The 19,258-nt window shown below is 45.0% G+C and overlaps 2 protein-coding genes across 4 annotated transcripts in view; one reads left to right on the forward strand and one right to left on the reverse strand.

Moving 5' to 3' along the window:
- The first annotated feature begins 3,136 nt into the window (after window positions 1–3,136).
- The window catches only part of ZNF397 (zinc finger protein 397), a 36,791-nt gene continuing 20,669 nt past the window's right edge, over window positions 3,137–19,258 (forward strand). Inside the window, exons 1-4 of the mRNA XM_024580289.4 lie at window positions 3,137–3,204; window positions 4,449–4,944; window positions 5,212–5,350; window positions 8,365–9,401. Of these exons, the coding sequence (XP_024436057.4) occupies window positions 4,531–4,944; window positions 5,212–5,350; window positions 8,365–9,401 (1,590 nt within the window). The 5' untranslated portion in view covers window positions 3,137–3,204; window positions 4,449–4,530. The remainder of the gene's footprint in view (window positions 3,205–4,448; window positions 4,945–5,211; window positions 5,351–8,364; window positions 9,402–19,258) is intronic.
- LOC112322699 (zinc finger and SCAN domain-containing protein 30) lies at window positions 3,307–18,555 on the reverse strand. 3 transcript variants are annotated; one of them, XM_053912743.2, is made up of 4 exons: window positions 14,883–18,555; window positions 14,454–14,604; window positions 13,877–13,918; window positions 3,307–3,445 (listed from the first exon to the last, which is right to left on the reverse strand). In XM_053912743.2, exons 1-4 carry the CDS (start codon window positions 14,925–14,927, stop codon window positions 3,441–3,443), a joined length of 243 nt encoding a protein of 80 aa, XP_053768718.1. In that variant the 5' UTR covers window positions 14,928–18,555; the 3' UTR covers window positions 3,307–3,440. The 3 variants fall into 3 exon arrangements, with proteins under 3 accessions (XP_053768718.1, XP_053768717.1, XP_071075640.1); XM_053912742.1 differs by lacking the exon at window positions 3,307–3,445 and adding an exon at window positions 12,755–12,934; XM_071219539.1 differs by lacking the exon at window positions 3,307–3,445 and having other exon boundaries at window positions 13,244–13,918; window positions 14,429–14,604.

Genomic DNA, 19,258 nt, shown 5'->3' on the forward strand with positions numbered 1-19,258 from the left:
TTTCTTACCTATATAAGTAAGAAACGAGATTATCTATTGAGGTAAATGCTACTATTACCCAATCAGCATTCATCCATCTATCCTCTTTTTCTGTTGTTAACATTTCTTCCTTTTAAACATAACCCTATGCTGGGAAAATTTCCTGAGTGTACTAAAACCAACTTCTATAGAGACGACAGACTGAAGAAAGAGACTGACAGCTCTGGAATTACAGTTCATTTGGAAAACTTACAGACAGAAGCAGAGACCCCCGTGGCAGCAAGATAGTGACTTTTCACATCCAAAAGAGGATGCAGCTTTATAGGGCCTCCAGGGACACAAGTGACTTGTAGCCAAGTGCCATGTGCTCACTAGGCAGGTGGTTTGTAGCCAAGTAACACGTGCTCATGAAGCAGGTGACAGGTGGCCAGGTGGCACGTGCCTGATAAGCACTGTATATTCAAAGCAGCAAACAACATTAATTGGCCTGCTTTTCTGCGAAAGAACGTTCTTTTCAGCTAATATGGGCCCACACCTCCCGGGGTGAACTGGCAATCACTGAGAACAGCTTGCTTCTTACAAAGGCATCAGTTGGGTCAAGCACTAGAAACCAAATTTCCTAACACCCTTATTTGGTTCACCTCCCCCTGATTGTCAGTGTCCTTCAGGAGAGGCTGGCCTCTCCTCAGCTCTGGGATATGATTCTCAGTTGGCATATGTCCATTATGGAGGCCTCAACCCCACCACCACCCCTCACTCCCTGTTGGTAACAGGCATGGGCAGTTGAAGCAGCTTAACCTAATAAGATAGGAGGGGAAATCTGCTGGGCTAAGAGGTTTTCCTTAGTCTTGAAAAGGGGCAGGAGATAAGGGTGCTCCCTTTTGCTGTGACTGGATATCACCTGTAGTCTGAACTGAGACAGCTGTGTTGGGAACATAAGGGAAGCAAAAATGGGGAAGTATCTGGTTCCTGGACAATATCATCAAGTCATCGTAATTAACCAACCCTGGGAATGGCCTTACCTTCATACACCTAGCTATGTGGGATAATAAGAAAGCTTAAACAATAATGCCATTTGGTTAAGGATTTTTACTCCTGCAGTTGAAAATATTCCTTCTCCCTTTCAACAGTTCTATTCCTAAGTAGTCGGCTTTTCAATATAGCAAAAGATATAGTAGATTGGAGGCAAAGATAACTGCTAAATTTTTTTCCTATGCTCAAGCTGCTCCTCCTATTAGTAAGTGGAATCTATTTCCCTTTCCCATGAATCTACTCCTTCTGCCAATAGAAGTCAGAAAAGTAATACAATGCCAGTTCCAGACCTAGGCCTTAAGAGAACTAGTATCTTCTTTCCCCTCCTCCTTCATTCTCTTGGGAGCCAGCCACCATGTAAGAAAGCTTGGGCCGGGGGTGTCAAACTCATTTTCACCAGGGGCCACATCAGCCTCTTGGTTGCCTTCAAAGAGCCAAATATAATTTTAGGACTATATAAATGTAACTACTCCTTAACAGTTAAGCAAGAGCCCAGGGTTGCCACTGGGTAGAAACAAGGTGCCGGGCCCCATAAAACCAGGTTGAGGGCTGGTTTCAGCCTTGGGGGCTTGTGTTTGCCACCTGTGGCTTAGGCTAAATTCCTAAATGATTTGAGACCTTATGGAGAAGAATCAGGTAACTCCAGGTGAAAGGCAGCACCAAGAGCGCAGCAATGGAAGTGAAGCTACACTGGCTGACACCTTATAAAGTGGGCACTAGTCATCTCTAGTAAGCCCTGCCTGCATGCCTGACCATAGAATCAGGTGCAATAGAGTGAACACCTGCTATTGTTAGTATGTCCAATTTGGTCACTATGCAGCAACAGATAACACAAGGTAATATATTTTTTAAATTTTTATTGTTATTCAGTTACAGTTGTATGCCTTTTCTCCCCATCCCTCCAAGGTAATGTTATTTCTTCTCTTGCTTTGTAAAATTGCTGTAATCATTTCACAATGCTTAAGAATGATTTAGTAGGTCACGAATAGCTCTGCATGCTAATAAATTTTTCCCAAATGTGTTTTAATTGTCTTTACAAAGGAGGATGTTTTTATTTATGTTACCTTATACTAACATTTTAAAAATTATTAAATAGAAATAAAAAGGGAAATGTTTGCAACAAATGAATCGAGATCTAGCAGGTAAAAAAAACTCTGGCAGGTATTGTCTGGCTCAGTGGACTAAGCGCTGGCCTGTGAACCATAGGGGTCACTGGTTCAATTCCCAGTCAACACATGTGCCTCGGTTGCAGACCAGGTCCCCAGTAGGGGACGCATGAGAGACAACCACACATTGATGTTTCTTTCCCTCTCTCTCTCCTTTCCCCTCTCTAAAAATAAATAAGCCCTTTTTTAAAAAAACCTTTTAAAAATTCTGGCACATTTAAAAGAAAGGTAGTGACACCTCATTTTTAAAACTGGGAAGAGCCATTTATTTGAAGAACCATAAATGGTCAATAAACATGAGAGGGAAATACCCTACCTTCAAGCTAACTAGTTTAAAACAACAGGACACCATTTTTCACCTATTAAATGGCCGAAAGAAAAATTTAACACCAAGACAGCATGCCAGCTAGGATCCATTAAAAAATGAGAAAATCCCACGTTAAGGTGCAGAGTCTGAGAAACCACAGTGACCTTGAACTGCGGGGACTACAGCGACTCTGGTCACAAGCTGCTTGACTTCGGACAGCGTCTGTGGCTGTGACATGGGGATAATATAGCTACTGCCCAGTGATATTGAACAGAACAGCAATGTACATGGTTGTTACTTTTTGTTCTGCCTGTTTGCCCACCTGTTTACTTTTGTCAGAGATACTGGAAAAGCATTAGAAATACAGGAAAATATGAATACTTTTCTAAAACATGAGCGGTAGAATGAATCGGGAGTGACGGGACACCGAGGTGTCGAGGAAGGAGGAGATGGGTAGGAGGAGGCCAAGGTGTGCTGGAGCAACCTCTCTCAAGGACCCCCGCCTCTCTGCGAACCCGCGCCGGGGCTTCGAGCGGCCACGGCGGGAAGGCGGTGGGAAAAGTAGGGCCCATGGCGTTGATTGGCTGCCTGTGAGCACGGGGCGGGGCGAACGGAGGTTGCTGGAATCGCGAGCGGAAAGCAGAGGGGGTGAACATCCGGTCTTTGTGGCTGGCCTCTCTGGGTCGGCGACTTGCTCCCTGGCCGCTCCTGGGCGTTGCGGTGAGGGTTGCGGGCCCCGAGGCGAAGGGAGGGCTGGGAGGGCGTGCGATCCGGACGGCGGGCGCGAGGTGGAAGATCCCCGCTCCTCGTCCTGCCCATTCCCCGGTCGTGGCGCCTTGTCTGGGCGCCGTCTGCTCGGGTCGTAGGGATGCAGATGAGGCCAGCGCTCAAACACCCGCTTTCCAGCGGAAAGGCCACTCATTCACCTGCCGCCCTGATTTTGCAAATGCTGTGATTTAACCTGGATATAAAAATAGAAAGGCTAGCGCGGCCGAGCTGGTTAATAAACCATAGTTTTGTAGCGTCAGTATACTAATTTCTAAAGTTGATGGTAGTATTAGGGTTAAATTTTACTGTCCTGCCAATTCAAGGGCATACCCTCCTATCAATATTCCCCCATCCTAAAATCAGATCGTGTTTAAGTTATATCAGAAAACTTAACACATACTTGTTGCCATATTTCACTTTTTAAGAATGTTTACTCCAGTATATTCTAAGCTTTTTGAGAGCAGAAATTGACCTTTTCACTTCTGTGTCTATATCTGACATGGTTTTGAACACATGGCAAGCATTTAACAAATACTTCTTGGCTATTCCTGGGTAGACTCATTTATTCAGGAGCAAAAACCTTCCTATCCTAATACCCGGCTCGTGACAGCCCATAGTAAGTTCCTTAGTGTTCATGGAAGAAATTCAGTGAATACCCTAATTGATCAAATGGCAGCTATCCAACAATATTTTCATTTAAATCAACTAATGTTTAATATGAATTTCAAAAAATGTTTTATTACTACCTTAAATGGATTAACATTATTTGCCATAGTTACATCACTAAAAATAAATTTTTAAAAAATCAGCATTATTAAGTCCTACGTAGATACTGTTGCCCTTAGAAGTCTGAAACTTTATTAAAGAGGGAGTTCTGCATGTTTTACATACATGTTAAAGACATTTTTTTCTCCTTAATGAGAACTGAAAGAGAAACAGGAAATCTCAGTATGTGACTCATGTTAATATTGCATTGTTTTACTTCTAAAATAATTTCTTAATAGAATTAGTGGTAGAAATTCTACAAGATAGGAGACAGTGAATGACATGAACGATGTTTAGTTTGCCACTTATTTATTTAAAATCTCAAACCTGCTTCCTTTCAATATGCTGCTGGGATGGCTGATGTTTCTTATTATAACTTCTTAGAGATTTTTTTTACTGCTGCAAATTAACAGTGCTTTTGTATCCTTCAGGAAAGAAGAGATTACTCAAAGAAATTCTGAAGTAGCATACCCCATTGTAGTGAGCTCTTTTGAACAGCTCTTTGAGGCCAGAATGGCTGTGGAATCCAGAGCAGCTTCAACCCTGGTACCTCAGAGTCCTCAGGAACAAGAACTGATACTAGTGAAAGTAGAAGAAAGCCTGTCCTGGGGTCAGAAATTAAAGCAGAATGGGAGTACCCGATCCTGCCAAGAATTGTTTCGCCAGCGATTCAGGAAGTTTTGCTACCAGGAGACACCTGGGCCCCGGGAGGCTCTGGGCCGACTCCAGGAGCTTTGCTACCAGTGGCTCATGCCAGAGTTGCACACAAAGGAGCAGATCCTAGAACTGCTGGTGCTGGAGCAGTTCCTGAGCATCCTGCCTGAGGAACTGCAGGTCTGGGTTCAGCAACATAGTCCAAAAAGCGGCGAGGAAGCTGTGACTCTGTTGGAGGATTTGGAGAGGGAATTTGATGATCCAGGGCAGCAGGTGGGAACGTGGAGATGCAATGTGTTGTGGGGAAAGGAATTTACGAACTGGAGCATGTGGCATCATCATAGCAGTAGGATGAAAATTTGTCTCTACTGAACCATAAACCTGACATGTCTACTAGGGTCATGCCCATCTCTACCCTTAAATTGTTCTTTTTCCCCTATCCCTCACCTCTGGAGATGTCTTTCTTGACTTCTGAGATTTTTTTACTAAGCATTTCCCCAGGGATTTTCTCACAGTGCTAACCATATTTACTGATTTCAGGTCCCAGCTAGTCCACAAGCACCAGCAGTACCATGGAAGGATTTGACAGGTCTTGGAGCATCCCAAGAGTTAAACATCCAACTCCAGCCTTTAAAGACACAGCTGAAACCTTGGGACCCTTGCATTTCCCCCCAAAGTGGTAAGAAATGGAAAATCACCTGAGAACTGTTACCAGTTAGGCCTCTGGCTTTGATGATGCAGAATTAATTGCATTTTACAAACATGTCACATGTAAGCCTCACTTATATTAGAGGTGCTCATTTTAGCAGCTTTGTATTCAACAACCCTCACGAATTGCAGTCAGGCCTCCTTGTGTCAGTTTCCCTGTCATTTATTTACTTATTCATTATATATCTTAATTGGGTACTAATGGTGCCTGGTATGATGACAGGCACTGGGTCTCTGTGTTGAAGAACTTTCAGGTCTAGATGGGTTAGTGGACAAGCAAAAAGGCAATTTCAGTATAGTGTAGAGTAGCCTAAAAGTAGGCACTGGGTACTGTGGGGGGCACAGGTAAAGGCACCGACCCAACCTTAGAGGTTCAAGGTATAACTTCTTGAAGGAAAAGACATCTAAGCTACGACTTGAACCATAAGGAGGAAAAAGCAAGGTAAATAGGTGGGAAGAGGAGTATCCCAAGCTAAAGGGAAAACATTTCTCAACACTTCTGACACCAGTTGTACGGGGTTTTCCCTCACATTAAGCAGTTCTGACAATAAGTCCCCAGAATCAGTGCAGACCTGCAGGTTAAGGTTTTAGTCCCACAAGACTGGCCCCTACTTCAGATGCCAACTGCAAGTAGTGAGTCCCAGGCTACCCACAGTTCTGATTTCCTGTAAATTGGCAGTTCCACAACCCTCTCCTCATGTTTCATAATGTGCTGTAATGGCTTACGGAACTCAGGGAAACGCCTTACTTACTATTACTGGTTTATTATACAGGATACAATGAATCAGCATACATAGGGTGAAGTCCTGAACGGTCCTGAGTACAGGAGCTTCTGTAGCCGTGAAGTTTGGGGTGCCATTCTCCTGGCACTTGGATGCATTCACCATCCTGGAAGCTCTCGGAACCCCTTTGTTTAAGGTTTTTATGGGGGTTCATTGCATGGGCACAGTTGACTAAGTCATTGGCCACTGGTGATTAGCTCACTCAACCTCCAGCCCTTCTCCCGGAAGGTCAGAAGGTGGGGCTAAAAGTTCCAACTCTCTGATCACTTGGTTGGTGCCTGTAGCATAAACCCAGATGTGGTTGGTAGGGGCTTATTATAAATAACAGAAGATACTCCACTCACCTCTGCCACGTAGGAAATTTCAAGGGTTTGGAAAACTGTGCCAGGGACTGGGGATGAAGAGCAAATACATAATTCCTGTACTACAGTATCACATAAACAAAGGCCACAGATTCCTGAAGGTGAGAGAATATAGCCCATTCTGGGAGTTGCAGATACTTCAATTAAACTGAAGAGAAAATTCATAGGGGAGAGGTGGTAAGAGAAACGAGAGAGAAAAATGGGACCCAGACTGTGAAAACTTGCATGTCATTCTAACTAGTTTCTGCAGCGCAGTGGGGTACAGTTGAAGGGTGTCGTACAAGGGAATGACATGATGGGGTATGTATTTAAAAAATTAGTTGCAGCAGCATGGATGAAACTGGAGAGCATTATGCTAAGTGAAATAAGCCAGGAAGTGAGGGACAAATACCATATGATCTCACCTTTAACTGGAACATAAGCAATAGAAGGAAAAAGCAAACAAAATATAACCAGAGACATTGAAGTTAAGAACAATCTAACAATAGCCAGGGCGGGAGTGAGGGGGGGGGGGGCGGGGACAGTGGGTAGAGGGGATTACAGGAACTACTATAAAGGACACATGGACAAAACTAAGGGGGAGGGTGGAGAGGGGGGAGGGAGGTGGGTTCACCTGGGGTGGGGTGGAGGAATGGGGAGAAAAGGCATACAACTGTAATTGAATAACAATAAAAAAAAAAAAAATTAGTTGCAGGTAGAGAACGCATTTGAAGGCAAGAGTAGAGCCCTGTTAGAGACTGTTGTGATCCAAGTGGCCACAACGAGTAAATCAAGATGTATTGCGGTGAGAGGTGGGGAAGACCAAAGCTGACTCCTCAGTATTGAAATTGCATTGCAGTAGCTGGTCATTATTAAAAGTGCAGCATGTGGAGAGGAGTTGAGGATGATACACAGGTTTCAGTCTTAAAACAGCTTGGTTAATATTGGTGCTATTCATATAAATGAAAAACGGGGGGAAAAACATGTTGATGATGTGTTTAGTTCAGGACATTTTGGTGTTTGTAAAATAGTCACAAGTATTATGCCCCATTAGCATTGGATATGAGAGCCTAGAGCTTAACAGAGAAAACTGGGATAGAATTGGGGGTCTGATTAGCTTGTAGCATAAGGACATTCGTCATTGAAGTCTAGGAGGTGGACAGTTTGTAGAGTGAGGATACACGACAGCCCAGAACAAAATTTGAAAGAACTCATGTTTGAATGATTGGCCTTGAATCTAAGAAGGAATAGCCATAGGAATTAGGCTAACATAACAGTTTCTAGAAGGCTGGTGTTGTCCACAGTGTCCGTGTTACAGAGAGGCCAACTAAGTGAGACCCATAAAGCATCCAGTAGATGAAGCAGCCATGACGTTGGTGGTCTTGAGGACAGTGTATGGGGAGAGGGGGAGGCGGGCATGGGTAGGGCAGAAACCAGATTACAGGATGGAGATGAGTATAGACAGCCCTTTTCAGAAGCTTTACTCTGAAGGGGAATGAGGTTTCATGAGGGAGATGTATAGGCAAGGAGCTTGATTTTAAAAGATGAACGAGACTTGAGCTTACTTAAATGCTGTTAACAGGCAGGAGACAGTAGAGAAAGAGAAGACTGAAAATACTGGGAAAGGAGTAGGAGGTAACTGATCCTTTGAAGTCTCGGGCATGCAGGGATAACCTGCAAAGCGTGGGCACAGGCCCTAGTACTAGAGAGGAGGGAGGGTCCTGTGATGACCAGGTGAAGAAAAGCTGTATGTGGACAGTGACATCTTTTAGGGGTAGAAGCATCTGTTTTCCCTCCCACAGAAAGAGGATTGAGAGTGACTGGAGAAATTAAAAATCTGTTTTTTGCTATTATCCTTTCAGACTGTGAAAACAATGAATCGACGACAAAGAAGGACATTTCGGGCAAAAAAGCAGGACTTTCCCAGGACCTTTCATTCGGAGGATTTAGTGAGCACGAAAGCAGTTTCGAGTGGCAGCAGGGAAGTGCTTCAGGGGAGAAATTAGGAAGATCGCCCATCCAAGGAGGCAGTTTCAGTCAAGTCATCTTCACACACAAATCTCTAGGAAAGACAGACCATCACGAGCCTCAGAGAAGCTTGATTCTGAGTACAAACTCTGTAACGTATCAGAAAGTTCCCCCAGAAGAGAGACCTTACAGATGCGATATATGCGGGCACAGCTTTAAACAGCATTCCTCTCTGACACAGCATCAGAGAATCCATACTGGGGAAAAGCCCTACCAATGTAACCAGTGTGGGAAGGCCTTCAGTTTGAGGTCATATCTTATTATTCATCAGAGAATACACAGCGGTGAGAAAGCATATGAATGTAGTGAATGTGGGAAAGCCTTCAATCAGAGCTCAGCCCTCATTAGACATCGGAAAATTCACACTGGTGAGAAAGCTTGTAAGTGTAATGAGTGTGGCAAAGCGTTCAGTCAAAGTTCGTATCTCATTATCCATCAAAGAATTCATACTGGTGAGAAACCCTATGAGTGTAACGAGTGTGGGAAAACCTTTAGCCAAAGCTCAAAGCTTGTAAGACACCAGCGAATTCATACAGGAGAGAGACCTTATGAATGTAACGAGTGTGGAAAAGCTTTCAGGCAGAGCTCAGAGCTCATAACCCATCAGAGAATACATAGCGGAGAGAAGCCCTATGAATGTAATGAGTGTGGAAAAGCATTCAGTTTGAGCTCAAACCTCATTAGACATCAGAGAATTCATAGTGGAGAGGAACCTTACCAGTGTAGTGAATGTGGCAAAACATTCAAAAGGAGCTCAGCCCTTGTTCAGCATCAGAGAATCCACTCGGGGGATGAAGCTTATATATGTAATGAATGTGGGAAGGCTTTCCGCCACAGATCGGTCCTTCTGCGCCATCAGAGGGTCCACACTATAAAGTAACTTGTGAATACCGTGACGATTGTAAATACTTCAGTCAGATTTATATCTTCGTAAGGCAAAAGGGTTTACTTTGAGCCAGACCCCATGCAGCTTGTAAACTACTAGGTCTCCGAGTCGGCCTAACTCCATGCGGTACGTCCAGTGCACAGGCATACAGTCCCGTGGAAGCTTTTCCTGTGACTAGTCAGAACAGCAGGAGGAAGAATCGTTGCTTCCAGCTTCCCTCTTACCATTAGGACTACTCAGGAAATAGGAACGTGGGACTGTTACATTGAAACATTTTCCATGAGAATGTCATGAAGAAGGTAGAGCAACCCAGGCTCTGTCGCTGCGTCTGACTGCCAGTATGCCAGGCTTGGGGGATGGTGTGGACGGTGTGAGGGACATTTTGTCTCGGGGTGCAAAAATTGTACTGATGAGTGATCAGTGACAGGACAGCAAGACAGGTGGGAAGGCAGTTTCATCAATGGCTTAAGGAGCCCAGGGCAGGCCAGAAATGAGGTTGAAGAATACAAAGTAATTTATCCAGCAGTTATTTTTTGAGTACCTGTTTTGTGCCAGGAACTAGGTATAATGGAAAATAGAGACAATCTCTACAGTTCAATGGACAGGGCAAATGGGCGATGACACCGCTTTGAGCAGTGCTATGTGACATTAAGGAGTAGCTGACCCAACCTTCGGTCAAGGAAGCCTTCTGGGAAGAATGACCTGAAGGATGAGTGGGAGGCAGGCAGGCCAGGGAACACTAGACAAAGGTCAGAAAGAAAATCTGGCACATGGGAGAAGTTAAAAGTAAAAGGCCACTTCCTGCGGCGTTTCTTTTGAAGCGGAGTCAGGTCTGTAAGAGAAGTATGGATGTAGCCAGAGTCTCTTAGGCACTGCCTGTGAAGTGTCTTAATAGATAAAACCAGGAGTCCTTCGACCACGGGGTGGTGAAGAGTTTTGTCTTCGGCTGGGGTGACCCAGAGAAAGCATTAATGTAGAGTTTTCTTGCCCTGCCTGTAGGCCAGGCTAGACCTTTCGTGCAGGTGGGAGTAGGGAGTCGGGGGCCCAGATAGAGGCTCAGAGTCCCTTAAGAGTTCTGAATGCCCCCCTCCCAGACATAAGGACATCTTTGGTTCTTCAGACTGTGAGAGCGACTGGCAGCTTCCTCCCAGCCTTCAAGGCTCTGGTCAAGCTGCTGTGGGCACGGGCACCATATCATTTGTTTCTGGGGCTGTACCCCACCATTGTAGTGCGCTCCCTTGGGCTCAGGTGCTAAAAAATTTGTCAATTGCTGGGTCTGTGACTTACTCTCCAAGCACCTCACATGTGTGCAGTTGTGTTTTATATTAGCAGTGTTCACAGTCGTGATTTTTGTTAAAAGACAAAGCTACAGGGAAGTGACAACAGAAAGAAACAGTCATGGTCCATCCAGAAACTACCCTTTTCTGAAGGACCCAGCGGGAAAATTGTCCCAAGACTGGTACTTCTCAGTGCAACGTGGAAAAGTATATAGGCTAGTCAGCAACAGAAAAACATGTTATTCAAAATGCCTAACAGATTGGAGCTATAACACACCTTACCAAAAATAAATCTATGGGAATCCAGAATCCTGTGTGTAGGAAAAGAGTTATCCATGAGGATGGGGAGAGAAGCAGTGTTCCAGCTGGGGCGCACACACAGCAGCACCCTCACCAGTGGGAGTGGCAGGAGGGCCACGTGCCCCTGCTTAGAGAGAATGTGGAAAAAGAAAGGGATAGCATCATTTGGAAAAGATGGTAAAATTTAACAAAATAGAGCTATTCAACTCTTGTTTTCATCCACAGAGAAAGACACAAATGCAAAAGGACAAACTAGGAATGATGCAACATATTACAAAAGGGAGATGGTCTTTATATAGGCAGTTATTACACATACCAATAGGAAACGTGATAGGTACTTAATCAGGGCTTCGTTTACATATACTGGCTGTTTCTCAGTCCACACTTCACAGAGGAGGAAATGACGGCTTGGGAGTGTGGCTTACCCAGTAACATAGCTAGAAAGTGGTGAGGTTAGACTGAGCCCAGGCAGTAGGAATCCAGACCCTTCTGCGGGGCCATTTCTCTATACTGTCTCCCATGAAAAAGTTGCAGCAGAAAAAAAGTTACTTAAATAGGCAAATCACAAAAGAATAAATGCCAATGGACACTAAGTGTTCAGCCTTCCTAGAATTAAAAATGTACTATGTTAAAGCAAGAGTTGAGATGGCAAATTTTTTGTCCATAATAAAACAAAAGTTCGGGGAAACTGGGACTTGAATGTTGCAAGTGTGATACGAGGAGATGCTGTCTTAGGCGATCAATACCGGAAGCCTTACGCATTGCCTTCTGACTCTAGAGTTCTACCTGTAAACGTATGCCTCAAAAACCATCATGAATGTATACAAAATCTTAAAAGCTGTTAAAAGTGATGTTGACTAATATTAAATGACAAAGCATTCATATCTTAAGTAAAAATAAAAGTCCATTACATACACTATGGTTCCATGTAAAAATTATTTATGCATTAAAAATACTGGAAGTACTATACACTTAAAGCGCTGCACTGGTGATCTTTGGGTGATAAGATTATAGGTGATTTTTTTTCTTTTGCTTTCTGTGTCTTCCAGACTTTTTCAATGAATATCGAAAACTAAAATTAGAGAAAAAAGGTATGAAAGAGAATGGAAGCCCAGGATAGTTGAGAAATATTGAGAAAAGCACATGGTTTCCATAGCATCTCGGTCCTTCCAAGTCAGGAGATTAGCTTACTTGTTAACTCTGATGTGTGACTTCCTCACTGGTGAAGGCAATGGCAGACACAGCCATCTCACACTAATGTATAATAAATGTCTTCTGCAAATTATAAACCTCGCCAATGGAAGCTATTTGCATGAAGGAGATTTATAGTTGAGAAAGGGAATAGTCTTGAAATGGAAACCTTTGTTCTTGCTAGTTCTTGTCCATTAATTGTGTAGCTTAAGCAGGTCACCTCACAATTCTGAACCCTCAGTTTAAAGGAGCTGAAGTAAGTGATCTCTTACAGTCAAAGCTTCAGCATTCTATGTATGAAAGGACATCGGTGTAAGGTAGACGTCAAAGGTAACTGTTTTTTCCTTCACCAGCTTTGCTGGAGGAAAGGTATCAATGAATCGAGCCTTTCCCTTCTGCTCAGGGCCTTGTTTGGTACACAGGCAGTCAGGAAGCGGGTGGGGGAGAACAATGTTCACCTTAAACGACTTGCACAACAGATTCACAGGTTTAAAAAGATAACATGCGGTTTAGACAAGGTGTTTACTATCCAGTTTCCCACCTCTTCCCTTCTCCCTCCTCATGTCCAGAGGCTTCAGTTAACACCGTCCAGCTGAGAGGACTGGAAATTAAGCAAATCTGACCTCGGTCTCTCCAAGATCCCCTCTGAACATCTTTGCTTCCCTTGCTCCATAAAGTGAATCCTCAGTCAAAGGGGGACTGCCAGGTAAATTAACTTCCCATGTAGGAGGACTAATCTGGAGAGCATTTCTGCAAAGTCGAGAGGAAATGTGAGCCCTGTGGGCAGGCTCCTCTTATAGGCACCCACCACCTGCTTTGGATGGGCCCGAACCAGATGTTGCTACTCAAACTCTGTCACTGGCAGCTGTCTTGTTGGTTGACACAATGATCACACATCTAAAGGGCCATGGGTCTTTTTTTCTGCACAAGCATTTCCACTGAGGACGTGCTGACAGAGGATGGGAAGGCCATGGCGGCAGCCCAGGCTCTTGCTCTCAAAGGTGGAGAAGCGTCCTGATTCTGGTGGGCACAGGTGTGTGTGTGTGTTTCAAGAGGCTACTTGTGACTTCACATGGTGAACTGCTGCCCCAGGGACTGTCGGTTTGCAGAAACTTTTTGGCCCAGGGAGTAAAAGCTAAGAATGCCAAGTCCCTGGCTTCTTCCCACAACTCCTTCCCCAAGTCTCCCAGCAAACCTCCATTCGTGTCATTGTGCTCCCTACCCTGAACGAATAATTTCAAAGCAAAACTTAAAAGTCAAACTTTATTACCATACACCTTGCATTACGTTGTTATGCTAAACAGTTGAACTATAAATGTTAAAATCAGTGACTAAAATTGATTTACCAAACAAGATTTTACAAAAAAATATTAGATTGGGATAAAAAAGAAAAAACACTAGTAGAAAGAATTCCAAAATGATAACAATGTCCCTGTGGGTACTGAGTGGGATTGCGGGTGATTTATACTTTCTCATTTCATATTTATACTTTCTCTGTATTATCAACATTTACAATTAATTCACAATAAGAAAACAAATGATATTAAGAACATGAAATCATGGTGGTCATTTTGTAAGAAAAGGCAACCCTCTATCAGTGTGAAGCCTTCAGACTTCTGCCTGCCCTCACTCAGTAGTAATCCCACCACCTTTGGACACAAGACTCCCCGGCAAGTTCACCACTCCTCTTACCCACAGCAGCTTTGATCGCCGAGTCTTCAGAAGTGACAGTGTCTGGAAGGGAAATCAGGACATCTCAGCAGAGGAATCAAACTTTCCCGGGTATGAACTGCACCCTCTTGCAGTTTTGTTCCCTCCTTGGGTGCTCTGTCTCAGCCCTGGAGACTCCCTATATGTGTTACTCCTGCATTCTCTAGAATTTTTTTATCCCTTAGTAATTAATCCCTTATGATAGTTAACAATTCTTAACATCACACTTTGCCTGTTCAAGATGTGGTTTCTGTTACTGGTACATTATTCATCTCCATGCCAGTGGGGCCATGATAGTAAAAGAACGGATGTTGGTCTTGAAATATTATGGATGTTATTAGAGAATTTTATTAGAGACCTTAATTCTTAACCTAAAGGTAGGAATTACACTGGAATTTCAGATTCTAGGCAGAAACAATGGAAGAATATTTTTAGTCGAGGGGGACTTTCCACAATACTTAATGATCATGGCAAGTGACTGTCATTAAGAAAATGAACCATGTCACAGATGAGAGCCCTCACCTCCATCCTCACCTCCAAATGGACTGCAGCTCCTCACCTCTCTCACAGAAAGCCTGGGGCTCCCGAGTCTCACTCTTGCACCGACACTGATTCTCCAAGGGGTGGAGCTGGATACTCAGAGACTTCAGTGCTCCCACGGGTGTCATTTCTTTTAGATCGTTCCTTGGCTGTGAGCTGTGAGCTGTGTCCTAGGTGTAATCAAGTACCAGCACTCTGATTCAAAGGATGTAGAAGAGGAAAACCCCCAGAAGAACAGGGCAGGGCAGCTGCAGTCAGAAACTCATTCAGATGATTAGACAGAAAACAATAGGACTAAAAGCCCAGTGACCTGATCCCGGGGAACAAATAATAATCCAAAAGACAAAAATTGTATAGTTCTCTGATAACCAAGTCAAGGCCACTCACAATAGCTTCCCCATTAACTTGCAACAGGTAAAACAAGCAAACAAAAACACCTACTTCTTACCTGTTGCCTTGGCCCATCAAGCGCTTTCTCCAGCTCCTCCAGCATGGTCACAGCTTCCTCTCCATTCTCCGGTCGGTGCTCTCGCAGCCAGGCCTGCAGCTCCTCGGGCAGGATGGCCAGGAACTGCTCCAGCACGAGCAGCTCCAGGGTCTGCTTCTTGGTGTACACCTCTGGCCTCGGCCACAGGCGGCAAAGCTCCCAGAGCCTGTTCAGAGCCTCCCAGGGCCCAGAGGAGTCGGAGTAACCAAACTGCCTGACCACGGGCAGAAGGTGTTCCTGAAGGCTAAAGACCTGCCCCAAACATAATTCTCTTCTTCAACCTTCACAATTGGAAGTGCTCGATCTTTTGGAGCATGGCCGGCCAAAGCTGCAGCGCGTCCTGACAGTCTGGGCAGAGACAGCCTGGAAAGGGTTCGCATTTCAGGGGTGGGGGGGGGGGGGGGGCGCGGAGATCTGTGCCTGAGAGATTCCTGCCAGATTCCTGTTCTTCAGGGAGCTCCCGAGGGGAACGATGCTGATGTTACACAGGGGAAAAATGTGCTTAGAATATAAATACAGGTTTTGAAGACTGGTTGCCAGAGAGTGTAGCGCTGTGAAGAAAACTGACTGAAAGGAAGTTTCTGTATAAATGATACACTTACAGGTGATGCAGGACTTTTTCACAACAGAAAATTTAAGTATCACCAAAACCAATTCAATCTTTAGTAAATAATGTTAGGGACAACCACAGGCGATAATAAGTAGTGCTTATAGATCACAGAAAGCAGGAAAAATACTGTAGTATACTATTACTTCTCAGAATAATCATCACCATTTTATTAAGCACTTACTGGATGCCAAACACTAGCGGGATACCTAACATAAATCGTATATAATTTCCCTGACAATTCAATAAGGAAAACTATAATTATGCCCATTTTTCAAATAAGGCTACTGAGAATCATGAGGTGGCCAAAGATACACAACCAATAAGCAGCAGAACTGGACTCTGCAACCAGAACAGTTAGCTCTTTCTGTCACGCCATGGTGTTGCTCCAAAGAAGGGAATCTACACTTAATAAACTCCTTCTATGTTCCAGGCATTTTACAAATGCTATTTTATTCGGGCTACTCAATAGTACTATACAGTAGATATTATCATCTCTATCTTACAGATGAGGAAACTGAGGTTTAGTAACTTATCAAGTAATTTGCCAAAGGCCCCAATCTGGTAAATAGCAAAGTCAAGTCATGAGGTTGCCCAACTCAGAAGCCCTTGCTTTTATTATTACGGAATAGGTTAATGCTGTCATGGAGAATAGCCAGGGAGGATGTACAAACAAGGAAGAAATATTCTTGACTTGAAGTCAAGGTTCTGAGACAGCACAGAGAGAAGAATGAATTCCTTCATCCATTATTTCAACAAATGCTTGAGCTTTGTGCTAGGCAGTGTACTGACAGGACTCACGGGATTAAAAGGTCTGGCCTCACCCTGGAAGAGTGGTTCAGTTGATTGGTACGTCATCCTGTGCACCGAAAGGTTGCAGGTTCGATCCCTGGGCAGGGCACATAACTAGGTTTCAGGTTCAGTCCTCAGTCGGGGCATGTATGGGAGGCAACCGATCGATGTTTCTCTCATATTGATGTCTGTCTGTCTGTCTGTCTCTGTGTCTCTTTCCTATTGCTCTAATATATCCTTGGGTGAGGATAAATAAATAAATAAACAAACAGTCTGTCCCCAAGGACTCCTAGTTTACTTAGTATGGGAAGTGACAGGTAAACAAACAGTGTGATAAATCAAGGATGGAGGAAAGCAAACGGGAAGCACAGAGAAAGACAGCTAAGACCAGGGAGAGCTGCCTACCTGGGGAACACACCTCAGCAGAGTCTGACATGAGTGAGCCGGGTGAAGACGTAGAACATTCAGGCAGAGAAGAGTGGGAATGAGAGGATGTGACCCATTGAGGAAACTGCAGATGGTTCAGGGAGGCCAGACTAGCGGTCGTCACCCCTGGCAATGGCTCAGAATCAGGCAAGGAGCATGAACCCCATGACAGATTTAGTGAGTCAGACTCTCCATGGGTGGGGCTTCCGTAACGGCCACACGTGCTTCTGTTTGAACAGCCAGGTTTAAAGGAAAAAAAACAAACAAAAACCATGGGCCACAACTGGGGACAGATTTAAGGAATAGTGACAGGACAAACCTACAAAGGAAGAGCCAGGCCACCAAGGGTCTGAGACATTGTAGTATGGTTTGCATTTGATCCCTAAGGCCACAGGATGGCTGGAGGGTCTGTAGACCTACCCGGAGAGTGGCGTGGAGTACAGACACGGGAAGGGGTCTGTAGCATCCATTTAGGCGATGAGGGCCAGAGCTATGTGAGCCAAAAGATATAAAAATGGGAGATTTGACGTGACTTAGAAGCACATGGGGTGAGGATTTGGAAGAGAGGGGAACCAAGGACTCAGGTTTGTGGCTGGCTCTGGTGGCTGAAAGGATGGTGGTATTTACTGAGCATATGAAGAAGAGTTTTGAGATGCCTACTAAATAGCATTTCCTTAACTGTGCTTTGCTAGATTTAAGAGATGCTCCATGCACACCTAAACAAAAAGGAACTTGGGGCAATTTTCTTCTTACATCTTTTAGTATAAGAAAAATACTAAATACACTTCTTTAGTTATTATTATGTGACAACTGACACTCAAGAAGTCCCACAACAAGACATCATCAGGTCTGTGCACCGATGTGTCTGTGGCACTTACCAGTTTGCATCACACTGATGTGTATCTTTTACTTAGCAATCACTGGTCTATGTTGCATATCTTGCCTCTTAATTTCAATAGGTTTGTGACATTATTCAATTCCAGCGTTTCACCCAAGAGAAACAGAGAAGTTATGCAATTCGCACCAGGTCAAATGACTTGTACGTGACTAAGTCTGGACTATTTTGAAACCGAAAGGTGTGACTCCAGATTCCATACGTTTGGATGTGTACTCTTACCTGCCTTTTCTCGTCTGCCTTCCCCACCAAACCAAGGGTCGTTTCGAAGACGGCCTGTTTTTCATACATTTAACAATATTTGCTGAGTGCCTACTTTGTGCAGGCACTATGCTAGACGCTGAGCAGAGCTGTAAATGAGACAGTGGCCTTGCCATTATTACAGACTTTAAAAACAGTAAGGAAAGCGGGTCGTTAAAGAGAAAGCAGACGTTAATTACCCAATTTAATAGTGATCAGAACAACAGAGCGGAAAGTACGAAGTGCTCTGAGAGTGATAAATCTTTTAAGCTAGATTGGAAGTCAAGACGGAGGGCTGAGACCTGACTCAGGAGCGAGCTTCGGTTGCGCGAGAAGGTTCCATCAGTGCACCTCCGATTCCTTCGCCTGCTTTCTAGCACACAGAAAGCGCCGGCAAGTGCTTAAAGTGTCAGTGGGCACTAGGGCGGGTGGATGGGCCCAATGCCAGAAAGGATGGACCGACGGACAGACGGGCTGGCGGGTAGTAACGGCGCCGAGAGAGGACGGAATGGCTGGTGCAGCTGCACGCTCTGCCCGCGACAGTGGCAGGCCGAGGCAGCAAAGGCCGGGCAGCGAGGAGGGTGACACCACACAGTGGCGGTTTGGAAAGCACTTAGGGCTGCGCTGCCGGACAGCCTCCATCATCCTCCGCTCCGCCGGATACCGGGACCGAAACCCCGGCCGGAGCCAGTCGGGCAGGGCCGCACGCGCCGCCGGAAGTGGGTGGGCTGCCCCTCTAGGAAGTCCGGAGGACTGCAGCTCTGTGGCTGGGCGCGCGGCGGGCGGGGTGGGGGGCTGCTCGGAAAGAGGAAGGTGGGGTGGGAAAGAACCAGCGAGCTTCTGGGTGGGACCTGGTGGGGACAGCTCTAAGTCAAAACAGTTGATGGTCGACTGAAAGAGGAAGTTTTTAAAGAGACAGAAGGCTCTTGATCTTGAAATAGCATCAAGGACATAAATATAGAAACTAGGGTCCCAAATTTTAGGGAGGAGGAGGATTAGAGTACATTCGCCCACCACGAACACGTAGACTGTCTGCAAAGGTAGCCCAAGAAACTGCCGGGAAGAGTGGGGCGGGGGGGGGGGGGGCGGGTAGAGGTTCCTGCCCAGAAAAGGCGAAGGTGCAACGCGGAGGACAGGCCCTGCCCTGCGATGAAAGGGCGGGGCCGCGAGGGGACGGTAGGCGGAGCAGGAGATCAGAATAATTTTTTCGTAGAATGCGCTCCTCAAGCTGAGCCCTGATGGATAACTAAAATGTCGATATAAGGAAGCTCAGTGTTTTCCACGTGGGGAGTGGCAGGAACATTAGCCCAGCTTCTTGGTTGGCAGAAACCTAGGCTAAGGGATAGATTGGGGTCAGGTTTAGACAATTTCAAATGC

Source organism: Desmodus rotundus, chromosome 10 (assembly GCF_022682495.2).
Source record: "Desmodus rotundus isolate HL8 chromosome 10, HLdesRot8A.1, whole genome shotgun sequence".
Taxonomy (NCBI): domain Eukaryota; kingdom Metazoa; phylum Chordata; class Mammalia; order Chiroptera; family Phyllostomidae; genus Desmodus; species Desmodus rotundus.

Bases quoted from the DNA above. Each gene is read 5' to 3' on its own strand.
- LOC112322699 (XM_053912742.1), bottom strand. From the start codon at position 14,927: ATGCTGGAGGAGCTGGAGAAAGCGCTTGATGGGCCAAGGCAACAG. The intron at 13,919-14,453 runs GTGAGGAGCTGC...TTTCCCTTCCAG, and splicing joins CCAGGCTTTCTGTGAGAGAG to ACACTGTCACTTCTGAAGAC. The intron at 12,935-13,876 runs GTAAGAGGAGTG...TCGACTTTGCAG, and splicing joins GGCGATCAAAGCTGCTGTGG to AAATGCTCTCCAGATTAGTC.